Source organism: Felis catus, chromosome B3 (assembly GCF_018350175.1).
Source record: "Felis catus isolate Fca126 chromosome B3, F.catus_Fca126_mat1.0, whole genome shotgun sequence".
NCBI classification, from domain to species: domain Eukaryota; kingdom Metazoa; phylum Chordata; class Mammalia; order Carnivora; family Felidae; genus Felis; species Felis catus.
In genome coordinates, this window is record NC_058373.1 from 36,726,831 (window position 1) to 36,742,316 (window position 15,486).

Sequence of the window (15,486 nt, forward strand, 5' to 3'; positions counted from 1 at the left end):
TCATCACCACTGGGGAGGGGTTGCTATGGCATCTGACGGGTCCTGCTAAATATCTTACAGTGAATAGGACGGCCCTCACAGAAAAGAATTATCTGGCCCCAAATGTCAGTTAGTGCTGCTTCAGAAGCCTTGCTGTAGACGAACAAAAGTGTCACATTGTATCTGTAGATACAGACGTGGCTCGCTGTTCCAGAAAGGCAAGGACCATCAAGATACCATGGTGACCAAGGGCAGGAGCCACTGGAGTTAAATGAGATGGTCGTGCCCGGGTGTGAGAAGTTGAAAACCTTTTATTTCAATTCTATCCTTGGGAGGCAGCATAAATAATCACAAAAGACCACAAAGGTCACCGGGGAAGAAAAGAACGGTCAAGAAGTGTGAGGAGATGAGAGGGGACACTGTCTAGCTGCAGGGGGTGGAGGGCGAGGAGACCCTGCGTTAGCTGGCGGGGAGGGTGGAGGGTTCTTGGAGGAAAAGCCCAAGGGGTGGGGCTTTCCCCGCCCAGGTCACGTGGGGGGGGTGGCGCTTAGGGAGCCCTGGCCTCTGTGGATGGATGTGCTGCAGGGCAGCCAAGGGACAAGCAGGTGTGGGGGCATAATGCTAACGAGAGAGGAGTGGACACCCGTTTCTTGACCCCCCCCCCGCAGGCCAGATCTCACCCCCAGACTGTGACTTTTCTGAGAGCAGTGTTTATAGACTCGGTGGGTAGTGGGCAATGAAGGGAGAAAACAAGGGAAGAAAAAAGAAAATGTGTAGAAGACCAAACGAAATCTGGCGTCTCAAAGAGTTGCGTGACCTTGGGCCACTCCTGTTTCCTCATCTGCAAAATGGAGGGAGGATGCTCCCTACTTCTTGGAGCGGATGTGAGGCTCAACTGAGACCCTACGTGTCAAAGAACCGCGTAAACTTTAAAGTGCTATACGGACGCAAGGGGCTGTGGTCGCTCTACAAGTGTAAGGCTGAAAGTGGCTGAGACACAAGCGGTGAGGGGCACACGTGGAGCAGCCCTCAAGTGGTCAGACCCCTGCTCTGCCTTCCCCAGGGCCGAGCTCCACCCTTCTCAGCCTCAGCTTCCAGGAGGAAGAGGCCTCATCTGAGGGAGTCACCTGGGGAGTGAGAGCAGAAGGTGGGGGCCAGGAGGGTAGAGGGGCACTGAGTGTGGAGGGCCTCAACTAGGCAGTGTGACACATTGGCATTACTAGTGTTGGGCAGACGGGAGCAGTGGCTTCCGGTTCTCATTCTCCGCAGAGACCTGGGCACTGGCGAAGCCCCTGTGGGAGCCACTGGGAAGGGCCCTGGCCCGGAGTCTGGATACACTGGGTCCTGGTCCTGGGCCAGCTGTTGACCTTCCGGGTGACTTAGTAAGTCACTTCCCCATTGCAACCCTCAGTTCTGTCCTTTGTGAAACGGGGACACTATTCCCTACCCTGCCTACCTCACAAGTTAAATGGGAGAAGGGGGTTCCAAGAGCTTTGAAGAGAATCATGGGAAGGCAAGGGGTCATTATGGCCTTGGCGAGCAATCCTCTTAATTCCCTGAAGACAAGAGAGAGGGGGCGAGAGACAGAAAGGAGCCGGGCCGCTTGCAACCCTTGTCAGGTGGGTGAGCCTTGTGGGGCTGGCTGCCGGGGAAGAAAGGGAGGTGCGGGGAGGGCAGGCAAAACAGCCGATGCCTGTAATCCAGCCCTTTCTGTGCAGTCCAGCGGGGATGTTGGGAGCCCCAGCAGGGAGTGCCGAGATGTCCCGGCGACAAAAGTTCAAGTTCTGTGAGTACTGGGGGTCCTGGCCTCCCCCTCTGCTCCCTGGTCCATTGAGGACACCCCTCAGGGAGCCCGTGCTCTTTGCCCCGCAGGGGAGAAGCTGGCTCCTGGGGTGGCCGCCAAAGGGTGGGTCTCCAGGAGAGGCTGGGGACTTTATTAGCATGAGGTCAAGAGATCAAAGGTCAGCTTCCAGTCCTGGAGGCGGCAGGTGGGGTCCTCTGGCTGTCCCCAGCTCCAGTCCCGGCTATGTCCCTGGGGTCACCGGAGAAGGGGAAGTTAAGGGACGAGTAGAAACCACGGAGAGATCGGAGGTCAGCTTAGAAGGCAGCCCAGCCGGCGAGCTAACAGTTCTTGGGGCTGTTGCGCAAGTTTTTCAGTTCCAGCTGCAGCTGCCGAATGCGGATGTCCTTCTGGGCCAGCTCTTCTTTCAACCGCCGGATCTCATCCTGCTGCCGGAAGAACATTCGGAGGAGCTGGGGTGGAGGAAGAGAGGGGCCAGGCGGCCGGGAGAGAGCAGGTGAGAAGGCAATTTCCTGAGTGGGTATCGTGCCCGCCCCTGTTCCCCGTCAGCCTCTGCCCTTCTCTCCCAGGCCTCCCCCTGCCCCCGCTTTAGTCCCCGGAGGCTCTTGTCCCTGCAGCATGCCCTTCTCTGGACCCAGCTCATGGCTCCTACTTCCCTGGGGAGGTATGAGAGAGTCCACATGGGCCCCTTTCCCAAATATCTCAAGCTCACCCTTTTAGGGGGGCAGGCATAATACTCTTAGTTGCCATTTGGAACGGGGACCTTTATTATTATTAATTTTTAAATGTTTATTCAGTTTTGAGACAGAGAAAGCCAGCGGGGAGGGGCAGAGAGAGAGAGAGGGAGACAGAGGATCTGAATCGGGCTCTGCACTGACAGCACAGAGCCCGATGCGGGACTTGAACTCGTGAACTGTGGGGTCGTGACCTGAGCTGAAGTCAGACGCTTAACTGACTGAGGCACCCAGGTGCCCCATATTATTATTTTTTAAGTAGGTTTCAAGCGCAACGTGGGGCTTGAACTCACGACTTGAACTCACGACGCTGAGATTAAGAATCATATGTTCTATCCACTAAACCAGCCAGGCACTGGCTTTCAGATTCCCCTGAAAGGGAACCTTTCTAAAAGTCTTATTTTTTTTTTTAATCTTTCTTTCTTTTTCTTTCTTTCTTTCAATTTTTAATGTTTATTTTTGAGAGAGACAGAGACAGAATGCGAGTGGGTTAGGGGCCGAGAGAGAGGGAGACACACAAGCAGAAGCAGGCACCAGGCTCAGCTGTCAGCACAGAGCCCGACGCGGGGCTCGAACTCACAAGCTGTGAGATCATGACCTGAGCCAAAGTCGGACGCTCAACCGACTGAGCCACCCAGGCGCCCGCAATCTTTATTTATTTTTGAGAGACAGAGAGACAGAGTGTGAAGCGGGGGAAGGACAAGGAGAGGGAGACAGAGAATCCGAAGCAGGCTCCAGGCTCTGAGCTGTCAGCACAGAGCCCGATGAGGGGCTCGAACTCGCAAACCGTGGGATCTGGACCTAAGCCGAAGTCGGACGCTTAATCGACTGAGCCACCCAGGCGCCCCTATGATTCTTTCTTTCTTTTTTTTTTTTTTTAATTTTTTTTAACGTTTATTTATTTTTGAGACAGAGAGAGACAGAGCATGAACAGGGGAGGGGCAGAGAGAGAGGGAGACACAGAACCTGAAACAGGCTCCAGGCTCTGAGCTGTCAGCCCAGAGCCTGACGCGGGGCTCGAACTCACAGACCGTGAGATCATGACCTGAGCCGAAGTCGGACGCTTAACCGACGGAGCCACCCAGGCGCCCCTATGATTCTTTCTTTAACTGACTTTTTTTTTTTTTTTTTTAAATCAAATCGGTACCGGTTACATCTGTTCAGAGGGATGATGTGCTATTTGCCCCTGTGCTAAATGATTCCACACACTCCTGTGGTTTCCAAGTTCTCGAATATTCTTTGCCTAACCTTTTGGTCAGGTTTCGTTTAGAAGAAAAAACAGCCGTACTGAGGTGTAATTCACATACCATAAATGCCACTCATTGTAAGTGTACAATTAGCAACAGCGAATTTTAGTAAGATTGGGTAAAATGAATTTTAGTAACATTCAGAGGCATATAACCGTAAGTCTTCTCTTCTGTGCCACACTTCCAGTTTCTCTTCACACTTAGACCACTGTGTCCACCATTTACAGCCTAAATGTCTAGCCGGTTGATCCCAATCGGCGGCGGTGGTTAAAATTGTGGGTAAACCCAGAGTCAGCAGGCTCTGAGCGAGTTTCTTCACAATAAGGAAGGTTCACGAGCTTTAGTGCAGGTTGTGGTATCTGTGTCGCCTGCTCAGAGACCCTTGAAAACTTTGCTCCAGGTCGGTTTTGGTTCATACAAATCAGTCGTAGCTCAATGTTACTTGATTTCACGGCTGCTCAGCCCTGCCTCTTCCACGCTGGGTACTAGAACCGACCTCAGGCACTTGTTATGGCCCACCTGGACTATTTGCAGCAACTCTCCTACTTCTAACTTCTCAGTGTGCTTAAAAAGTGTTTTTTTTGGGTGCCTGGGTGGCGCAGTCGGTTAAGCGTCCAACTTCAGCCAGGTCATGATCTCGCGGTCCGTGAGTTCGAGCCCCGCGTCAGTCTCTGGGCTGATGGCTCGGAGCCTGGAGCCTGTTTCCGATTCTGTGTCTCCCTCTCTCTCTGCCCCTCCCCTGTTCATGCTCTGTCTCTCTCTGTCCCAAAAATAAATAAAAAACGTTGAAAAAAAAAAGTGTTTTTTTTTTTTTAAGTGGAAAATGCCAAATATATACTAGGGTGGAAAGAACCACACTATGAGCCTCCAAGAACTCATCAACTGGCTTCAAGAAATAACACGTGACCATTTTTGCTTCATCTCTACTCCTACCCAATTCACCTGTCCCGCTGCCTCCAGGGATTATTTTGAAGCAAATCTCATTGGTCCCATGATTCCACCCAACCCTAGGAATCGGAACATCCCCCTACAATGGTACGAAACATATCTTATAGCAATTGTCAGTCTGTCTTTCAAATTTCCCTTCAAGACTGTGAGGTCCCAGAGGTCAGGAATAGTCTTCGTTTGACAAATAATAGTGATGATCGTTAAGTTGGTGTGACAAGAAACCTCCGAGATGGCCGCTGTGTTATCCCCTCCCCTCAAGGGTGGACTGGGCCTAGTAACTTGCTTCAAATGAATAGAAAATGGTAGAAGTGATGGTCTGTCATTTTCAAAAAAACTATGACTTCCATCTTGGACACCTTCTCTTGCTCACTCCGTGGGATACCAGCTGCCACGCTGTCCTATGGAGAGGTCCATACGGTAAGGACCTGAGGGAGGCCTCTGGCTGATAGCCCACGAGGAACCGAAACCCTCTGTCCAACAACCTGTGAGCGAATGCGTCCTTCCAGCAACCATGCGAATGAACTCAGAAGCAGCTCCTTTCACAGCTGAGCCTTCAGATGCGACAGCAGCCCAGCTGACAGTTTAACCACACGGCCTCATACAGACCTTGAGCCATGGGCATCCATTATGAGATACTATGAGATAATAAAGGTTTGTGGGTTTAAGAATTAAGTTTTGGGGTGATGTCTGACACAGCAATAGATACCTGATGCAGTTAGCCTCATTGAGCACTGAATATGGGCCAGGAAGAGTGCTAGTCTCTTAGAAAATACCTCTTTAATGCTCACTGCATTTCATATCCCCATCTCACCACGAGAAAGGTCAGAAAACTTGCTCGGGCACAGCCAGGCAACGGCCGAGCCCGGAATCAAATGCAGGGGAGTCCAAGTAGTCATCTCTACTCCAGTGGCATCGAGCCACGTGCCTGGCACAGGGCAGCCATCTGTGAACCCTGGCTGGGCTGAACTCAGTCCCTGGTATCGACACCAGGGACTGGGGGTACCGTTGAAAGGAGAAGCCTTCGGGGGGCATGGGTAAGACCCAACTATAGCTGTCCCTGGATGACCTGCCCTCCTTCTAAATGATACAGAGAGTACTTTCATAAACACAGCCTCTTCCCCGCCAAACAGGAAATTGTCAGACCCCATCGCTGCCGCAGTGCCAGGGAGGAAGGCCGCGCTGTAACGCCTGAGGCCAGGCTTTCCTCTGTTAGCCAGGAATTTATAACTCCCGGAACAGCAAATGACAGCGACGTTCCGAAACGGATTCATGAGCCACGGAACTGCGTGGGCTAGTGAATGCGAGGGCTGGGGGTGGGGCATCAATATCGCTACCACATCCCAGCCTCTATTTACTAGGGTCAGAGGCAACGGAAGCCAATAGCAGGCTACTTATGGCATTTGTCACAGAAAGAAAAATGCCCCAGATGGAGTCGGCTTAAAGGCCTGCAGCCCATAATTGAAATGTAAAGGTCTCGCTCTTCTAGGACCTGTGGAGGTAATAACTTATATTCCTTACCTCGTTCTCTGTCCTGGGTGGGACATTCTCTAATAAATCTATTCCATTGACCACAACGCTCTTCTTTTCTTTGATGGGAGCCTTAAATACCATCTTTGAGGACTTCTTATAGCCTTCCTTCAAAGACATGAGCACGGGATCTACGAAAGGCAAGGGAAACGTTCACACTGGCAGGTTGGTCGAGTGTCGAGCGATGGTGTTTTTCATTCACACCATCCTTGGCAGCTGGCCGAGCGTGGGGGAGTCGAGCAGAGGCCATGCAAAGGGGAAACGGGTGAACTCGAGTGAAGGCAAAAGCTGCAGTTCTCGAAGCCTCTTCCGGGAAGCCCACCCGCACGGTACCTCGGTTGATGCCCCCCAGCCATTCATCAGGGGTCAGGGCTGGCTCCGTGCCTGGCGTCATGGGGTAAATGTCTTCCTGGTAGGAATCCGACTGCAGTGAGGGGAGAAGAGTGGACACGTAGGGGCCGCTGAGAGAACCCCTGCTGTTCGGCAGCCGGTTCTCCTCGCTGACCTCCCGCCCAGCTCCCGCCGTCCCGCCTCCAAGCCTTTGCACTCAGGTGTCTCCCATGTGGAATCCCCACCCTGCATTCGTTAGCAAGCCAGACTGACCCCACCCTAGAACGGCCCCCAACTCCCACCCCAGATTGGGCCTGAAGACCCCAGTCCACAGGACCTTCTTCTGGGCTCCTCAGGCTTGCAGTCCGTGGCGAGCCAGCTAGGATTCAATGCGGGGGGTCCCTTTGGAGCCCAGCATGGCCCCACTCACCCTCCGGGGCACGATCATGGAGATGGGCTCAATCAGGCCCTTGAGAGTCACCAGCTTGTAGAAGCGGAACACCTCGCAAGCCGACACATCCAGCCCGTGCTTGGGCATGACCCCTGTGGACAGGCACACGTGGCTCCATGGGGTCCCAGGGATCCCCGTCAGCACCCCTCCTCCCCGATGTCCTTGATCAAGAGTGTCCTTGAGCACTTAGGTCTGGAGGCAATGCTCTATGCTGAGGGCAGCAGGTGGACCGGGGGCTTCTTGAGTCAGACCCTGTCTCTAAGTAGTAACGTCTCAAATAAGCCCCTCGGGCCAGTCCTACCTCACCAGGGTGCGTGCTTTAGAAATGGGGCCTTTTATAACTGGAAGGGGCTGTTGGGATAGTTTAGTCTATTCCGTTCTTTTTATAGATGAAACTCCTAAGGGTCTAGGGGAAGGGGCTTGCCCCAGGTCACAGAGTATGGCTGGGGCAGAGCCACAGAGCCTGTCACCTTTTTTGTTTCTTTTTTTAAGGTTTTAAAAAAATGTTTATTTATTTATGAGAGAGAGAGAGAGGGAGAGCTGGGGAGGGGCAGAGACAGGAAGACAGAGAATGCGAAGCGGGCTCTGTATTGTCAGCACAAAGCCCGACGTGGGGTTCGAACCCACGAACCGTGAGGTCATGACCTGGGCTGAAGTCGGATGCTCAACCCCCTGAGCCACCCAGGCACCCTGAGCCTGTCGCCTAAAATAAACTAGCTCCCCTAAGCCTCTGTGTTTCTGGTCCTCAGAGAGAACAAAGGAGAGAGAACCCTTTCTCCACGCACCCTAGAGCCCGAGACTGCTGTCGAGTTGTGTATCTAGGACTGACAGGGTGTGCATGCCTGGTGCATGTATTATCCGTGTGTCCCCACTCGCCACAGCGTTCCTAACGGCTGCCTCTACTCGACGCCCACCGAGGAAGCAGTGCGGTGTGGGGTTAGGAACACAAGCTTTGGGGTCGGACACACCTGGTTCTGAGTCCTGACTCTGCCCCTCTTTCTGGTTGGGAAGGTCTTGGGTAGATCACTGCCTCTCTGAAGGCTTCAGGTTCCTTGGCGGGTTAGAGGAGAACAGTATGACCCTTCACGAGACGGTCAGGGGATTGGGCCAGAAGATGCTCATTGACTGCCTGCCACCCTCATGAGCGCAGGGGATGTTAGTTTCTTCTTCCGTGACGTGGACAGGAGTTAAGGTTGCAGCTCTCCTTGACTGGAGTGGAGGTCTGCTCTTCCAGATACAGGAATTCTAGGAGCCGCAGGGAAGTACTATCATGGTACCCAGGTGGGATTTAGAGCCAGTAGGGCTGGTTTTGAATTCTGGCTCTGCCATGCAGGATCTAGGTGACCTGCCCGGGGTGAGTTACCCAGCCACTCTGAACCTGTGAAAGGTGCCTGGCTCATGGCAGATGCTTTGCAGTGGCCGCAGGTGACGGGGGCGAGGAGAGACAGTTCTCCTTGGTTCCTCTCTCCTCCTCAAGCCCTGCTGACTCGACTTCCGAAACACCTGGATTCATCTTCTCCCCATCTTCCCGCCTCCTCCTTAGTTACCATCGTTTCTTGGCTAGAAGTCCACAGTGGCCTCCAAACCAGTCTCTCTGCCTCCCTCCTGTCCTTTCAAAATCCGTTCTCCCTACAGAAGCCAGAGCAATCTTGGACTAACATTTCAGATTGCGTCATGCTGTCCCATCTCCCACCCGCCTGCTTAAGACAAATAAGGCCTCCAGTGGGTTCCCAGTAAAACCCAAACTCCTTCCCCTGTGTGACGGATGGCTGTATGTATCAGTGGGCTCAGGAAAGAAGATTGCCCTCCCCTTCCAATCCGTTGAGGGTCTGAATACAACAAAGGGCAGAGGAGGGAGGAAGTCACCCCTTTTGTTCCTGCCTCATTGTTTGAGCTGGGACAGCTCCCGTCACCTTCTCCTGTCCTTAGACTGGGATTCACACCATCAGCTCTCCTGGTTCTCAGATCTTCGGACGTGGACCCAACGTCACCTCCAGCTTTCCTGGGTCTCCAGGAAGCCAGCAGATCTGTTTCTCCGAAGACCCCTCGTGATTATACCTTTCTAACCCATCTCATGGCATCCGGCCTCTGCCCTAAGCTCCAGATTCATGTCCCAAGCCTCTCCCCATCTTCTGCCATGTCACAGAGTCCACGCTTAGTCACCCGGACCTCCGTTCTGTTTCTAGAATATGCCAGGCTCATTCCTGCCCCAGGGACTTTGCATCGATGATCCTTCCTGCTGGTCCTACTCTTCCTCTTTCCTGCTTTTCGGATCTCGGCCTAAAAGGTCACCTCCACGGCGAGGCCTTCCTTGACTACCTGGCCTAAAATAGCCCCCAGTCGCTCTCTGTTCTATTGCCTCATTTGATTCTCTGCCTAGACCTTACTACCATCCAGTATTTTCCTTCCTTAGGTGTTGACTGTCTGTCTCCCTTCAGTGGAATGTGAGATCCCAAGAGGAAGGCTGGGTTCTGCACTGTTTCCCACTGAGTCTAGAGGCTGCCCCACGGCTGATACCCAGTAAGTGTTTGTTGAACGACGGTGTGAAAGGGCAGGAGGAGCCAGGTGTTCGGCCAGGTGCTCTCCATCTAAGCTTTACAATAGCCCTGAAAGGTAGGCTTGATTTTTCCCTATTTTACAGATGGGGAAACTGAGCCTCAGGAGAGTGAGCTATACATTTGAGCCAGAACGTTGACCTAGGTCTGACTCTACTGTCCAGGATGCTTTTTATTCTACTTGACCAAGAGGTGACAGTGAGGAGGAGGAGGAGACGACAGAGTCGGGGAGGGGTGAAGTCAATGGAATGGTCACTGGGCCTATCTCAGGGCCGCCATCTTGTTGCCAGTCACTGAGGTGGGCTCCCGGACCCTTCCGGCACTGATGGTCTGGAAGCTGGCTCTCAGGCCGTATCCGTAGCACCGGATCCCCAGAGGGAACAAGCCAGGCTCGGGCTCCGAGGTAAGGAGGGAACGGGGCCCCCGAAGAAACTTCTTCCAACGGGCCGATTCTGACCCCAAACAGGAAATTGCTGAATCATACGCAATGCCAGTTGAGAGGAATGAAACTTTTGCTGTAAGACTTTAGCGGTGGTAGAACGGGGGTGTGAAGAACTCACTACGCTCCATCAATTCTGGACCCTCTGAAGGATTTGCTTAGAGGCTGGGGAACCTGGGGGTGCAGGGATGGGGACACCCTGGGACTTCCTCCTGTCCTCTCAGGCAGGGACAGAGCTGCTCCTGGAGACCGGGGTCCTGGCTTCCTAAAGGCTTCAGGAAAGTGTCTGGACCCAGACTTTTCTCTGACCTTTAGTTTTTCAACCACCTTACAAGAGTTCAGAGCCACTTGGAGCGCCAGTATCCCCATCTGCAAATGGGAATGAAGCCCGTGTGGGCCGCTGAGGACCAGAGGTGATGGAGGATGTCAGGCACCATGGAATGACAGTCAGTCAGGTGGGTGGTGACAGGCTGGTGAAGAAGGGCAGGCGGACCTTCCCAGGGGCAGCATCTGCAGGTTCTGCCTGCCCATGAGCTGTGGGCTTCTGACTCTGACTTTCATTTAAAGGCAGGGGTGACCCATGAACCAAACATCCAGTCTCTTGTTCTATAGCATAACAGCCATGGAAGCCTCTGGAGCCCCTTACCTAGGCCTTTCTGCGGGGCTGGGGAGCGGAACTCCATGAGGTAACTCAAGAAGGGCTTCTCAGTGCTGATCTCGTAGTACCGGATGTTTCCATCTCCCTGGGGGCAGGGAGAGAGGGAGGTGAGGAAAGTGGGGACGGGGGTGGGCTGGGCTGAGCAGGCCCCGGTCCCGGGGGTCTGCTGCAGAAAGCCTCAGCGGTGGTCCAAAGACCAGGGAGACCTGGCCTCTAGACCCGTGGCCGGTCGTCACAGGGGACTCCCGGGGTGATGGGGTGGAGGCGGTGTGTGCGTGTAGACAGCGTTTGTGATAAACGAGGCCATATTTGCCAAAAAGCTCCCGGCAGGTGCTTCGAATGCCGTCATTAGTCACTGCGCTCTACACTTCAGGCTCTGAGCCTTATCCCGGTGTCCACCCCACCCCAGTGCACCTCGGAGGGAACTGTCAGTCACTGACACTTCAGTAAGAATGAGTGTCAGACCTGAGGGCGGGTTTCGCTCGAAGAGAGTGAGAGAGACGACCAGAGAGGTTAGCCTGGCTCTCCTCAGGGGGTAGGGCAGGAGCGGGGGCACAATGGTGGGGCAAGGGGGTCTCCCAACAGGCTGCCCCAGCGCTCCCCACCCCCCAATCCTCGACTACCTTTCCAGCCAGGTAGAGCATGTGGGTGTCAGCATCGTAGAAGGGGAACAGGAGGCCCGACAGCCCATCAATTTCCTCCTCGATCAGGGGCATGGATAGGTCCTCCTGCAGGGAAGAAGGCCCATATCAGCTTACGTCCGGGCAGGACGGCCCCTTACCTTCCCCGACCCCAGCACAGCCCCCAGGACTACAACTCTTTCGTGTCACCGCCTGGCCTCCCCGTGGCTGACCTGGTCCCAGAGGGCGATTTGTCTCGTGTTCCACCTGGAGACCCCTGTCGTGAGCAGTCGCTTCATGTTTCCCAGGAACACCACTCGGTTCACTCTGTGGTTTTTGCAGCTTGCCTCCTGGCAGGGACAGAGACAGCTGCTAAGCCACGGCCGCTGGATACTAGGAAACCGTAGTGGGCTCAATGGGGGCCCCCAAAAGATACGTCCATGCCTTAGTCCCTGGAATCTGTGATACGGGGTCCTTAACTCCCCTGGATCACCTAAAGGTCACGGCGAGCATCCTTGTAAGAGGTGAGAGATACAGACACACAGAGGAGAAGGTGATGTGACTCCAGAGGCAGACACTGGAGGATGTGGCTCCCAGCCAAGGAAGCCAGCAGCCATCAGAAGCTGGAAGAGGCGAGGAAGGGTTCTCTCCCAGAGCCTCCAGAGCTGAGAGAGAGAGCTTAAGCCACTGTTTGTGGTGATTTGTCACAGCCGCCAGAGGAAGCCAGGTCAGGTGCTGTGGAGCAAGAGAGCCCTGGGACCAGGAGCCCAGGGAGCACGGGGGACTCACGGGGTCACTTCTCGATAAGTTGCTTCACCCAGGGCTCCTTCTAACAGGGCCATCCTCCGCATCCACTCCCCCTGCCTCTTGGCTCTCGTCCCTTCCTTCTCCTCCTAACATGCAACGGCCCTTTGCCTGCATGAGTCAGCATCAGGTCGGATACCAGAGGCTGGCGGGGTGGTGCAAAGACTCAGGCTTGGGGCGCCTGGGTGGCGCAGTCGGTTCAGCGTCCGACTTCAGCCAGGTCACGATCTCGCGGTCCGTGAGTTCGAGCCCCACGTCAGGCTCTGGGCTGATGGCTCGGAGCCTGGAGCCTGTTTCCGATTCTGTGTCTCCCTCTCTCTCTGCCCCTCCCCCGTTCATGCTCTGTCTCTCTCTGTCCCAAAAATAAATAAACGTTGAAAAAAAAAAAATTTAAGACTCAGGCTGGCATCACCTGCTCTGGATTTCAGTTCCACGTCTGTCAAAGAAGGGTGGCCCTGAGGAGTTCCACCCCTCTGGCCCGTGTCACGTCTGTGGGGCGGAGCTTGGGTTCTCAGCTCCTTAACTTCTCCGCTCAGCATGGGTTCTGGACCCAACCCCCTCCCATCCCAGCTTGGTTTGAATTTTTTAAAAAAATTTTTTTAATGTTCATTTATTATTATTATATTATTTATATATAATTTATTGTCAAACTGGGTTCCACGCAACACCCAGTGCTCATCCCAACAGGTGCCCTCCTCCATGCCCGTCGCCCGCTTTCCCCTCTCCCCCGCCCCCGAGTCCCCCTGAGTTTGTTCTCAGTATTTAAGGGTCTCTTATGGTTTGCCTCCTTCCCTCTCCATAACTGCCCCCCTTCCCCTCCTCCATGGTCTTCTGTTAAGTTTCTCAGGATCCACATATAACTCTGCCCGTAACTGAATGTCCGTCTCTACCCCCCCTCCAAGGCTCAGTTCCCCTGCGTGAAAGGGGGAAGAGCAGCCGAGCCACCCACCCCCCAAAGGCTGTCGTGAGGATTAAATGAGTAACGTCCTGGGGCCCTTGGTACAGTGCACGCCACACGGGGAGCTCTGAGTAAATGGCGGTTGATGCTAATGATGCTAATAACTATGAGTGTTATTCTCTGCGATGGTGGTAGTAGGTGGCTTTCTGGTCTTGCCACTTCGGACTCTTCCGAGAGAAACACAGCCGGGTCAAGCATCGGTCCTTTCTTGGGTAGGAGGTAAACCTCACATTTCACCCAAAGTTTCCCTCCCATTCCATCCATGTATGCCCCACGGCCGGCACACAGTGGTTGCTCGAGAAGTTCATTTCTTACTCCCCAACGGCATCTAATCCCTTCCTCGCGGTCAAGACCCGGAACACTCAAAGATCAAGGTGGAGCTAAATTCTCCATCAACCTCCCCGCTTGGAGCCATCTCTGGGACTGGTGCCCTGAGCCATCTCCCTCAGGCCGGTTCCCACGCAGGTGCCTGGGTAGCGAGTCCCAAATCCCCTCTCCTGTGCCCACGATGGGGCTTGGGCAATACCCAAGGATTTGTGCCCCGAAGGGTGCCACCAGTTCTGCCCCCGGAGCAGGCCAGAAGAAGCCCATCTGGGGAGAGGGGTGCAGTGGGGATGAGAAAGGGTGCTGAGGTCTCTCCCCACCCAGTCTAAGCAGGGCCCCGAGAAGCACCCAGAATCCACAAGGTCAGCAGGGGTGCAGGCCAGGTGCGTGGGAGAAGGGGAGCTGGCACAGCCTTTTCCTCTAGGCCTGCCTGAAAGCCAAGCCCCACATCCCGACACCTTCCCTTCCCCTCAAAGACGGTGGGGCTTCACCTGCAGGACGCGGCCAGAGCGTGGCTCAATCACGCGAAGCTTCTTGTCCTTGCACGTGGTGGTGAGCAGGCTGCCGTCGGTGTTGAAGGACATGCAGAGGATCACATCTGAGTGACAGTCTATCATCTTCACCGGCTCACCCACGTCCAGGTTCCAGATGAGGACCTGCCAGGGGGGTGGGCATGCCGGAGGCAGGGTCAGCCCTGCGGCTGCGCCGTGAGGCGCCTGTCCCGGTCTGCACCCGGCGGCCCCGGGAGAGACGCCCCGTGCCGGCTCGGGGTGCTCTGGGAGGCGGGGGGGGGGGGGGGGTGGCGTTAAACTCTATGTCAGAGGCTGATGCTCCCTGCTGCGCAAATCCACTACTGTCCCTCGGCAGATCCCAGCCCCAGCCGGGATCGGTTTCTGCTACCAGCAAGAAGGATTCATGTTCCTGGCCAGGGCCCCGTGCTGTTGTTCTCTTCCCTCCACCAACTTTGCTCCTTTTTCCCACCAGGAGGGCAGCGGCCACTTCTAGATTTAAGAAGGGGCCAGGCAGAGGGTATGGGCACGGAGTGGGCATTCTCTTCCAACCCGTAGGAGCCAGAGAAGCCAGACAGGCAGCCTCCGTGGACCCCGGGAAAGACAGGGCACACAGAAGATGCCCGGCGGTGTGCAGCGACTGAACGAATGAATGGACAGGCGGGTGGGACAACGCTGATGAACGTGCTCTGGAAGGTAACAGTGCCCCCTACAGGCAGCTCCTCAAGACCCACATTGCTCCCCCCACCCCCGCCCCCCTCCCCACAGCCGCGGCCTAGCAGCTCACCTTGTAGTCGTAGCCGGCACTGAAGAGGATGTTGTTGGTCGTAGGGTGCCACTCGACCAGCCCCACGCGCCGGCTGTGCCCGTGCAGCTCGAGGAGAGCCTCTGTCATGTTCCGCTTCAACCCACCCTCGGGGATCTCCCAGATCCGCACCTGCAGACGGGGGGGACGGAGGGCTGGGTGGGCAGGGCCAGGAGAAGCCCCTGACGGCCCCCTCCTTCAGACACCAGGCTTCCCAGATCTGCCCAGGGAGGCATCTGCTGGCCAGTGAGGCGGGTAGAGCCTGACTGAGGCCCGGGGGAGGCTCCGGGGTGCACTTCAAGAGGAAGGTGACCATCTCTTGTGCCTTTGGGGGGTTTCTCTGGCAGGTCTCTGCAGCCCTAGACAACTCATACTGCCGGGATATTGCTACAGTCTAGTTCGTCCCAGAGGGCCACACAGTAATCAGCTTTTGGCCAGTGTTGTATTAAAAGCCTGCCTCCGCTTCCCTTCCCACACCCTTCTAAGAGCTCTGACCTCCGTCCCAGCAACTCTGCTGATACCCCATGGAGCCGTCCCTTACTGTGCCCCCCACCAAGGGTGGACACGTGAGCAGAGAAAAAGCCATCTGGGAGGCTGGGAGGCCCGGAGTCTCTCCTGAGAGATGAAGAACTAAGGGGCAGAGGTGGATGGGACGCTGGAGCCCCCCGGGAGGATGGGCAGAGCCTGGATGCTGCCACTATTCACAGTCTTCCGGATGCCTGGGTGGCTCAGTCGGTTAAGCATCTCACTCTCGGGTTAGGCTCAGGTCATGATCTCACAGTTTCGTGAGTTCGAGC

General features: G+C 55.1%; 1 protein-coding gene and 1 long non-coding RNA gene across 5 annotated transcripts in view; one reads left to right on the forward strand and one right to left on the reverse strand.

Annotated features, from left to right (window-relative positions):
- Positions 1–272: 272 nt before the first annotated feature.
- CORO2B (coronin 2B) overlaps positions 273–15,486 on the reverse strand; it is a 133,227-nt gene continuing 118,013 nt past the window's right edge. For 3 of the 4 annotated variants that reach the window (XM_023255133.2, XM_023255132.2, XM_023255134.2), the window contains 9 exons: positions 14,672–14,821; positions 13,867–14,031; positions 11,523–11,639; positions 11,293–11,397; positions 10,658–10,754; positions 6,997–7,109; positions 6,570–6,660; positions 6,228–6,367; positions 273–2,232 (listed from right to left, as the gene is read on the reverse strand). In XM_023255133.2, the coding sequence (XP_023110901.1) occupies positions 2,101–2,232; positions 6,228–6,367; positions 6,570–6,660; positions 6,997–7,109; positions 10,658–10,754; positions 11,293–11,397; positions 11,523–11,639; positions 13,867–14,031; positions 14,672–14,821 (1,110 nt within the window). In that variant the 3' untranslated portion in view covers positions 273–2,100. Of the gene's footprint in view, positions 2,233–5,191; positions 5,345–6,227; positions 6,368–6,569; positions 6,661–6,996; positions 7,110–10,657; positions 10,755–11,292; positions 11,398–11,522; positions 11,640–13,866; positions 14,032–14,671; positions 14,822–15,486 lie in introns of all 4 variants that reach the window. The other variant, XR_006599060.1, reaches the window with a different exon arrangement.
- LOC123385877 lies at positions 2,170–5,381 on the forward strand. The gene is made up of 2 exons (XR_006599065.1): positions 2,170–2,276; positions 4,579–5,381. It is a non-coding gene; the product is annotated as an uncharacterized LOC123385877 (long non-coding RNA).